Raw genomic sequence first — 10,615 nt, forward strand, 5'->3', positions numbered from 1 at the left:
CTTCATGCTTTATTTCTATATGCTGTTATATAGCTAAAAGTTTTTGATTTGGTTGTATGTTTATGTTTATTTCGTTTTCTCCTTCCATGGCTTACATAATGGATGTATTGTATGTCTCGTTGTAAGTTGTTATAGTAATGCAATAAACTTGTTGCCTTTTAAAAAAAATGGCTTATTTATTTCTTCTTAGGTACATCATACATTTATTACTCCCAGAACAACAAGAACTAACTTGAAACAACATTATAACAAGAAATTTTACAAGTGATAGTAACTTTAGTATTTATTTAAATATAGGTATGACAAGGCGCCTGCTAGCCTTTGCATTGATACCGTGGTTAACCAATATTAGGAGTTCGAATGACCCTCCCGCGAGAGTTCACCCATACCCATACACGGTCGCAACTGAAATCTTCAGTAGTTGAAGTTCCGTCCAATAACACGATTGCATCGACCCGTCGATTCTGTCTCTCGATCGTAGCTGCTGCAGATTCTCCGGTTGCTCCTACCAGCTCTGGCCATGAACTCTTTCCTATATCCCATTAAAAACAAACACAAGTCATTTACTCAATCTTGAAACACAAATGTTTGTTCAAATATTAAAAACAGATAAACTGGTAGTTTTTTTCCTCTTACCCGGCGAAGGGAATATTCAGCTTAATCAGGTTATCCGTGATCGTTTCCGACCCTTTTCCCTAGCCATCCCAGTTAATTTAACTAATTTGAAGGTTAGTAACTGAATTTACCTTGACACACTGACATTCTTGGATGAGTATATTGAAGAATATTGAAAATTTATGGTATAAATAGATGCAAAGGCTAATTGAAGAGGTATAGAATGGGTTGTACAATATGCATCAAGGTTTGTACTTTCTCTTTTGGGTTGGCAATATCTCAAATTTTCAGTAGTTCCATTTGGGATGGCAATCTTTGAGCAGTTTCATTTTTCCATTTGGGTTGGCAAAAGTCAAACTACCACTTTTGCTGACTTTCTTAGTTGACTTTTTAAGTTGGACATTATCATAGTCATTTTAAGATTGAGTTGAACTGACCATTGATTAGATAATTAATTACTGTATAAATTTCTAGTTTTACTACTAAATCTGGGGTGTAAACCAGTATAACAGATAACAGATATAACATATATTTGAAACTTTACTTATGAAGACTTCAAATTTCTCGACGAAAAAAGAAAGGAATTTGCGTTGATTCACATTATATACACAAATGAGCATATCATTCACTTATGACCTAAGACCGATACTAAGATATGAAGAACACTAAACGAAAAAGTATAGCCTATTTTTGAAAGAATATACAAATTAATGAAAAACGATTTTTATATGTATAAACAGCTGCAAGCCTGCAACGGATCATGAACAATGTGAAGGCTTTTCGACTTCCACTTGATGAAAAAAGAAATGATCTTTTAATGAAACAACAACGTGTTCGCATCAAGCATTATAAGCAAAAAGGCAATTCGATCTATGTCCACCTTAGCAGTCAGCATGCATCTAAAACATCAGTTAACACATCAATGTAAGAGTAAAAAATTTGGATAATCATTTTGTTCCAAGATTGAATTTTTAGGCTAACAACTCTATATATATCATTAACAGATAAAAATAATAATAATAAAAAAATTGTGATAAAATATCAAGTATGAAGAGCTAATAGAAAAGCTCTAGTGTAATAATATAAATTCCTCATAAAAATCCTTATTAATAGTATGCATTACCATAACAATTGTTTTTCAAGAGAAATATATATTTTAGGCTTTTTACCCTTCAAAAGTTTATTTTAGAGCAAGAGTGTGCATACCCAATAGCAAAATGATTAATCATTAATCAGTAACAATAACCAACTTTATGCATAATGATAGATTTTTCTAACGACAGCCGTTAGGACTGTGTTACTATGCTTAAAATACTTGTAAATTTTCAATAACCACCATCTGAAAGTCAACATAACCCCTAAGAACAATTTTTTTTAAAGCACCTTAACGACAGCCCTAAAAGCTGTTGTAGAAAAATCCTAATAATTATCTATTTCCATACTTAACAAATAATTGTAAAAAAATGGCACATACCTTAACATTGTTGATAATTGTAGCTTCAAGAGACCGCTTAACATCTTCGATCAAACCTAACCCTCCTCGAATCATGTAAATGATGTGCAATTTCTTGAACAAATTCTAATCCTCCTTTACTTTGTGGCGTATTACACGCACGTTCAAGAAAATCACGATCAGCTTCAAGGGTTTCGAGCCTCTCGTTAAGATCTAAAATATCATTTTCAAGTGTACCAACATCAACTTCATCATCTGTTAACAAACCGTTATCAGTTACATTACCATTAGAAAATCTGATAACGACTGTAAAATGCACTTCTTTTCTCCCTCAAGCCCTAAAATAAACGAAGAATTCACTTCAATGTGAAAATTGAGACAAATTGCTGTGATTTTTATACTGTGATTTTTTTTTAAGTATACACAGCTGCAATGGATTAGGAACATGGTGAAGGCTTTCAAATTTGGTTTCGGCTTCCTCTTGCTAAAAATAACAATTATATTCTTATGAAATAAGGTGTCCGGATCAAGCATCATAAACATTATGGTGAAGAAGGAGAATCAGATTTTATAATACAAGAATTGTTCAAAATACTAGATTCTTATGGTATGAGTCAGAAGAGTTAATTTAGAAAATAATTTGGTTCCAAGATTAAATTTTTAAACTAACAAGAATCAAATTTGATATGGTTCCATATTTCGTGCGTGCATCATATAAGAAGAATGTGTAGCAGGTTGTTAAACAACCGGAGTATCTTCTTCTAAATGCTCCGGTTCTTGATGATCCTTTAGTTTCTGCGCAAACCTACTCTAAAAGACTCCGTACAATATTTCCAAGTATTATGATTTTCTACGCACATTGAATGTGTCATTAACAGGCATTTCATCAACAGTTTATATGCACCCAAAACAGCTCGAGCACTTGAAACGATAGTCTAGTCGAACCTAAAAAATTAAATGCACCCAAAAACAGGTAACCTGGTTTGGACATTTACTCGAGCATTTGGAACGATAGTCTGGTCGAACCAAAAAAAATTAAATGCGCCGAAAAACAGGTAGCCTGGTTTGGACATTTCCTTGAACACTTGCAACGATAGACTAGTCGGACGCACTTGAACGATAGTCTAGTCGAACCAAAAAAAATTAAATGTACCGAAAAACAGGTAGCCTGGTTTGGACATTTCCTTGAAAACTTGCGACGATAGACTAGTCGGACCAAAAAAATTATTTGTCTGTCAGACAACCATGTAACCATGCCAGAACCCATCAGATGATTTTCTACGCACATTGAATGTGTCATTAACAGGCATTTCATCAACAGTTTATATGCACCCAAAACAGCTCGAGCACTTGAAACGATAGTCTAGTCGAACCTAAAAAATTAAATGCACCCAAAAACAGGTAACCTGGTTTGGACATTTACTCGAGCATTTGGAACGATAGTCTGGTCGAACCAAAAAAAATTAAATGCGCCGAAAAACAGGTAGCCTGGTTTGGACATTTCCTTGAACACTTGCAACGATAGACTAGTCGGACGCACTTGAACGATAGTCTAGTCGAACCAAAAAAAATTAAATGTACCGAAAAACAGGTAGCCTGGTTTGGACATTTCCTTGAAAACTTGCGACGATAGACTAGTCGGACCAAAAAAATTATTTGTCTGTCAGACAACCATGTAACCATGCCAGAACCCATCAGATGAGTTGGCAACGATCCTCTACCGAGCCATGGTCGAAACTCGAAACAATAGGCTATGTTAATCACGCTCTAGTTACATGGTCCTGATTCATCAACCAGACATGAGTTTCTGTCTTCTTAGGAGTCAAGAATAAGAGGTACGAACCTATAGAACAGATCATGTTCAAGTAAGGTCGTGCTTGTTGTCATCTACGTGGCTATTATATAGAGCTGATGTTTTGTAAGTACAACCGATGTGGGATGCATGAAACATAACACTAATCTGACGTCTGTTTTTTAAGTCATTGCATCACATATCTGTTACTGTTTGCAAATACTAATTTTCATTATAAGATTAAAATAAAATATTGTATGAAAACGAACTTTATTATTTTATACTCGTGATTATTATTAACATTAGGTTTAAATACACCGTTTTATGAGTTAATTTTATCGTACAAGGACTTCTAATGGGTTAACTGTCTCACTTTTATTTGTCAAAAGTTTGTTGCTGCATTAGTCTTTGTTGTTTCTCATACAAACTTATAAAGCCGGCTTATAACAATCGCTAACCTTTCAAGTTTTGCGCAAAAACTTGCGCATACCGTGCAAACATAGTTGAAAATAACACGAAAAACACTCTAAATGTGGGTACTTCGAGTGTCCGATTTTTAAGATAAAAGATTTAGATCTATACGAATTCAATATCATTTAAGGTGATAACTGGAAACCAAGTACAACCGCACATATGCTTATTTATTTTTGCTTAGATACATATTATTATGACTAACTGGAGACAACAACGTTATAACCAGAAATTATACAAGATGTAAATCACTTTATTATTTATTAAAAATAGGTAAGACGAGGCGTCTGCTAGCTTCTGCATTGATAACAAGGGTTAACCAATACTAGGAGTTCGAATGACCCTCCCGCGAGAGTTCACCCACACCCATACACGGTCGCAACTGAAATCTTCAGTTGTTGAAGTTCCGTCTAGTAACACGATTGCATCGACCCGTCGATTCTGTCTCTCGATCGTACCTGCTGCTGCTTCCCTAGTTGCTCCTACCAGCTCTGGCCATGAACTCTTTCCTATATCGCATAAAAAACAAACACAAGTCGTTTACTCAATCTTGAAACACGAATATTCGTTCAAATATTAAAAATTGATAAACAGATTACGTTTTCCGTGTTCAGGCTATCCGGCGAAGGGCGGCCTAACCGGGTTATCCCGTGACTGTTTCCGACCATTTTCCCCGACCACCCCAGTTAAGTTAACAAGTTCGAAGGTTAGTAACTGAGTTTACCTTGACACACTGACATTCTTGGATGAGTATATTAAAGAATATGAAGAATCAAGGGTATAAATAGATGCAAAGGCTAATAGAAGAGGTATAGTACGGGTTGTACAATATGCATCAAGGTTTGTACTTTCTCATTTTGGGTTGGCAGTATCTCAAATTTTTATTTTTAATACTTCCATTTGGGATTGCAATCTTTGAACAGTTTCATTCTTCCATTTGGATTGGCAAAAAGTCAAAACTGCCACTTTTGCTGACTTTTTTAGTTGACTTCTAAAATTAGACATTATCATAGTCATTTTAAGATTGGTTGAACTGTACATTGATTAGATAATTAGTTACTGTATAACTTTCTAGTTTTACTACAGACAAACTACTAAATCTGCTGTGTAAACCAATATAACAGACAAACTACTAAATCTGCTGTGTAAACCAATATAACAGACATAACAGATAACATATTTGGAACTTAACTTATGAAGACTACAAATTTCTCGACGAAAAAAGAAAGGAATTTGCGTTGATTCACATTATATGCACGAACGAGCATACCATTCAATTATGACCTAAGACCGATACTAAGATATGAAGAACACTGAACGAAAAAAGTATAGCCTATTTTTGAAAGAATATACAAATTACTGAAAAAACAATCTTTTATATGTATAAACAGCTGCAACGGATCAAGAACAATGTGAAGGCTTTTCGACTTCCTATTGATGAAAAAAGCAATGATCTTTTAATGAATCAACAAGTTGTTCGCATCAAGCATCATAAGCAAAACGGCAATTCGATCCATGTCTACCTCAGCAGTCAGCAAGCATCTAAAAGATCAGTTAACACATCAATATAAGAATAATAATTTTGATAATAATTTGGTTCCATGATTGAATTTTGAGGCTAACAACTCTATACATCTCATTACTATAACAATTGTTTTTCAAGAAAAATAAAAATTTTATGCTTTTTACCCTTCAAAATATTATCTTAGATTAGGAAAGATTAGATTAAGACTATGAATAAAAAGTGCATCAACAGATACTTAATAGTAAAATGATCAATCATCAGTAATAAAGACTAGATTTTTATGAATAATAATAATCTATTTCCTTAATTACTGAACAAATTATTGAAACAAAATGACACATACCTTAACATTGTTGATAATTGTAGCTTCAAGAGACCAGTTAACATCTTCGATCAAACCTAACCCTCCTCGAATCATGTAAATGATGTGCAATTTCTTGAACAAATTCTAATCCCCCTTTACTCTGTAGCGTATTACACGCACGTTCAAGAAAATCACGATCAGCTTCAAGCGTTTCCAACCTCTCGTTAAGATCTAAAATATCATTTTCAAGTGTACCCACATCAACTTCATCATCTATTAACAAACCATTATCAGCTACATTACCATTCGAAAATTGATCAAACTTCCTCTTTAAATCTGATAACGACTGTAAAATGTACTTCTTTTCTTCCTCAAGCCCTAAAATAAACGACGAATTTACTTCAATTTTCCCATTTTCCATACGATTTTCTTTTGATTTATTAACATCCGGTGAAGAATCATCGCTTTTGAACAATTCATCTTCGTATCGGTTTCTGAAATATTCCAGCTCAGCTTCTAAATCTTGAATTTCTTTATCTTTTTCAGCAACAAGATCATTAGCTTTATCCACAGCTTCCATATCATACTCTGCTTGTTCATCCATCATTCGTAAATATTGTGATGCTTCCATATGAAGCGCTGCTTTTTCTTCTTGTAGCCTCGTAATCATTGCCATTGCCTCGTCAGCAGCTATTGCAGCAGCGTTTCGTTCTTCTTCTAGTTCCTTTTGTAATAAACGCAAACGTTGTTGATAATGACCCACCTGTCGTTTTAGCTTTTCTACATCACTTTCACCCTCGATTTCGCTCAGCCCACTTGATCCCGTAGATTCATAACCTTCGTGTTTATCTGAAGAAGGTGACGTTGTATGATATTTAAACGAATAGAAAACTTGATTGTAATCTTTTGGTTCCTTTTTAGCTTGTAGATGACTGTTATCTTTAACACCAATCGCATCATCATGATCTTTAAATGATTGGAAATCTCGATTATAATCTCTCGTTTCTTTAATGACTTCTAGAGGATCCTTTTCTTTTTCGATTTCATTTTCATCGATCACCTTATGATCTTTAAACGAATGGAAATCTTGATTATAGTCCCTCCTTACTTTAATGACTTCAAGAGGGCCGTTTTCTTTGATTACTTCAAGAGGATCGTTTTCTTTGATGACTTCAAGAGGATCGTTTTCTTTAACAACAATCGCATCATCATGATCTTTAAATGAATGAAAATCTTGATTATAAAAATCTCTCCTTTCCTTAATGACTTCAAGAGGGGCGTTTTCTTTTTCATCGATAGCCTTATGATCTTTAAACGAATGGAAATCTTGATTATAATCTCTTGTTTCTTTATTGACTTCATGAGGACCATTTTCTTTTATACCAATCGCCTTATGATCTTTAAACGAATGGAAATCTTGATCTTGATTATAATCTCTCGTTTCTTTACCGACTTCAAGAGGACTGTTTTCTTTTTCATCGATCACCTTTTCTTTAAACGAATGGAAATCTTGATTATAATCTCTCGTTTCTTTGCTAACATTTAGAGGACCGTTCTCTTTTACACCAATCTCCCCGTGATCTTTAAACGAAACAAAATCTTGATTATAGTCTCCCGTTTCTTTAACGACTTCTAGAGGACCATTTTCTTTTTCATCGATCACCTTTTCTTTAAACGAATAGAAATCTTGTTTATATTCTCTCTTTTGCTTACCAACTTCTATAGGACCATTTTCTTTTACCACGATCTCCTTATGATCTTTAAAAGAATGAAAACCTTGATTATCATCTCGTTTTTCCTTACTGACTTCTAGAAGATCATTTTCTTTGATCCCGATATCCTTATGATCTTTAAACGACTGAAAATCTTGATTATAATCTCGCTTTTCCTTACCAACTTGTAGAGGACTGTTTTCTTTTACACCAATCGAACCATCGGATTTCAACGACTCGGGGCCCGTTATAATTCCTTTGGGGTCCACATTTTGAAATGAAGGCTCGGAATTAGACACACTACATGGTTGTTCTGGTCTAACCTGAGCTTGGTTCAGTATACTTTTATCACTTATGATGCGAAAATCATCATTGTAGCATCCGTCTTCACCACAATCAACCTCATAAAACGAGTCATCAGAGTCAGAACCCGAATAGAACCTAAGATCAGCACAGCCCGAATCAGACAATGCATCCGTATCCATATCTACATCCATATCCATAAAGACGTTATTCTCAATATGATAAGGAGTCGAGTTTCCCGAAATTACATCCCGCACCCTTTTAAAATCATTCCGTCGACGAAACCTACCATGGCCACGGGCCCCACCTCGTGACATTGTAGGTTTCGTCGATATTTTTGAAACCCCTAATTTTAAACCACTTCTTGGTTTCGGATTCCATTCAATTTTACAACAAGAACATGTGCCATTACTTGAAGGTACGCGAACAAAACTCTTGTTCAAAAAGGGTTTCTTATTATCATTTCGTTTCATAATCGACATGAAACAATCATCACACATTTCCCTAACATCGGCTAGTGTATGATGTAGTTGACATGATATCAAATCGGAAACCTCGGCCCGATGCTTATTGCAAAATAAACTCAAAAAAGATCCGGGCTTTTCGCCAAAAACATGGTCAAGTCTCAAGCAAAACATACAAGGGGATTGTAATTCACAATGATGAGCAAATTTTGTGAGGATATAACCCAATGCAGCATCCATAAACATTAAAAATATCAAGAACCATTCGCAAAGGGCCATCGATAAATGATGCATAAATTTGTGTGTGGTATTAGTAACATCCATGGGTTGCATTCAAGATCAAAACTTTACCCCCAAAATGATATCTTTTTTAAATATACACATCAAGATTTCAAGAATCACTTTCTTTATGAATATAATCTCAATGACATATATCATATACCATTAAAGAAGTCAATGCTGCAACAGAATTACAAACCCATTGCACAAATCACTATAATGGCATCAATTATCAAATTTCAAACCCTAAAACATAAAAAGTTACAATTTTTAAGGTAACCCTAATTTAATTTAGTATATCAATTTCAAAAAATTGGTGAAAAAACTGTGGGGAAATTGGAATACCTGGAAAAAGAGGTTGATGAAGGAAGCAAAAGGGGATGAAATGGACGGCAAGTGAGATATAAAAATATAATTTGTGAACTAAATTCAACCATAGTTGAATGTAAAAATCGTAAATATGATGTTTGAGATGTTTAGTGCGTGTTTTTTTCTTGATCAATGTATATAAAGTTTAAAATTTTGAATACCATTCAATCCCAATTGTGGATCATAAATACCATATCATCAATTTCAGTATCGTTGATATATCGTAACTAATAATGTCAATGTGAATGTGAACTTCTGTCCTCTATTGTCTTATTATACACGCACCATACGTTAGATTTTATATTAGACCATCTTTATCCCGCTGATGATCGGCATGTTGCTGGGTGGGGTGAGGTGCTTGATGAGCGTGCTGCCATGTTGCTGGGTAATGAGTGGCGTGCTGAGTGGCGTGTTAGGGGTATTTTTTATTTCTTTTTCATTTTTCTTTCAATTATATTAATTTATTAATTACTTTATACTATTATTTTATTAATTAAAAAGAAAACAAATACGATTAAATTAAAAACGATGCGATTAAAATTAAATAAAAACGATACGATTACATAATAAAGACGATACGATAGACGATACGAAAGGCTACTCGATACAAGACATCATAAACTAATAAATAGAATCCTGACTCGCGTTACCTTCTTCAAGGCTACTCGAATCGGAGGGCTCCCGATTAACCGGAGTAACGCCCATGTTTACAAGATACAAGACAATTCGACATGGTCGTGTCCTGGCTCGCTCTTTTTGCTCATCCCATTGCTCATCCGTAAACAGAAACATCAACGATTGATGCTCTTCGTCGAAATACACAATTTGCGTAAATACGTATGGTGTTTCTTTTTTGAGAAACTTGGACAGCTTCGTCCAATCTTCAATATCGGAAACGTCAACATCTTCAAATGATTTTTTTTCCCCGTCTACGTACGATTTCCAGTCGTACTCAGCTCGGCCCCCGTAGTGAACATCAAGAGAAAGTATAGTGGAAGACATTCTGTTTTGATAAAATATAGAAGTGTATATGTTTGTGTTTGTGTGAATATGTTTGTGTGTATATGTATGTGTGTATCTGTGTGTGTATATATAGAAGAAGAAGAAGAAACCGTTGCATGAATTATATCCGTTGTAAATCGAATACGTGTATGAATTATATCCGTTTGCATGAATTATTAACCCAAACACGCCAAGATTTTCCCGTGTTAACTTGGAGCACGCGGCCAAAAATTCCACCCAACACGCCGCGCTACGACATGTACGTCGGCGTGTTGGTGCAGCACACCACCGAGCACGCTCGGTTAAAGAAGGTCTTAGAAGTGAAT

At 34.7% G+C, this 10,615-nt stretch overlaps 2 protein-coding genes and 1 non-coding gene across 5 annotated transcripts; all 3 read right to left on the reverse strand.

Annotated features, from left to right (window-relative positions):
• Positions 1-338: 338 nt before the first annotated feature.
• On the reverse strand, positions 339-878 carry LOC139877777 (glu S.griseus protease inhibitor-like). 2 transcript variants are annotated; one of them, XM_071865200.1, is made up of 2 exons: positions 747-878; positions 339-532 (listed from the first exon to the last, which is right to left on the reverse strand). In XM_071865200.1, exons 1-2 carry the CDS (start codon positions 760-762, stop codon positions 339-341), a joined length of 210 nt encoding a protein of 69 aa, XP_071721301.1. In that variant the 5' UTR covers positions 763-878. The 2 variants fall into 2 exon arrangements, 1 of the variants encoding a protein (XP_071721301.1); XR_011768771.1 differs by having other exon boundaries at positions 456-532; positions 637-761.
• A 2,847-nt stretch (positions 879-3,725) lies between these two features.
• On the reverse strand, positions 3,726-3,943 carry LOC139879324 (small nucleolar RNA U3). The gene has a single exon (XR_011770170.1). It is a non-coding gene; the product is annotated as a small nucleolar RNA U3 (small nucleolar RNA).
• A 1,597-nt stretch (positions 3,944-5,540) lies between these two features.
• On the reverse strand, positions 5,541-9,409 carry LOC139876247 (uncharacterized). Of its 2 annotated transcripts, XM_071863542.1 has the most exons (3): positions 9,264-9,409; positions 6,200-9,164; positions 5,541-5,873 (listed from the first exon to the last, which is right to left on the reverse strand). In XM_071863542.1, exon 2 carries the CDS (start codon positions 8,970-8,972, stop codon positions 6,237-6,239), a length of 2,736 nt encoding a protein of 911 aa, XP_071719643.1. In that variant the 5' UTR covers positions 8,973-9,164; positions 9,264-9,409; the 3' UTR covers positions 5,541-5,873; positions 6,200-6,236. The 2 variants fall into 2 exon arrangements, with proteins under 2 accessions (XP_071719643.1, XP_071719642.1); XM_071863541.1 differs by lacking the exon at positions 9,264-9,409 and having other exon boundaries at positions 6,200-9,239.
• Positions 9,410-10,615: the final 1,206 nt, after the last annotated feature.

Source organism: Rutidosis leptorrhynchoides, chromosome 11 (assembly GCF_046630445.1).
Source record: "Rutidosis leptorrhynchoides isolate AG116_Rl617_1_P2 chromosome 11, CSIRO_AGI_Rlap_v1, whole genome shotgun sequence".
Taxonomy (NCBI): domain Eukaryota; kingdom Viridiplantae; phylum Streptophyta; class Magnoliopsida; order Asterales; family Asteraceae; genus Rutidosis; species Rutidosis leptorrhynchoides.

Bases quoted from the DNA above. Each gene is read 5' to 3' on its own strand.
- LOC139876247 (XM_071863542.1), bottom strand. From the start codon at position 8,972: ATGCAACCCATGGATGTTACTAATACCACACACAAATTTATGCATCAT.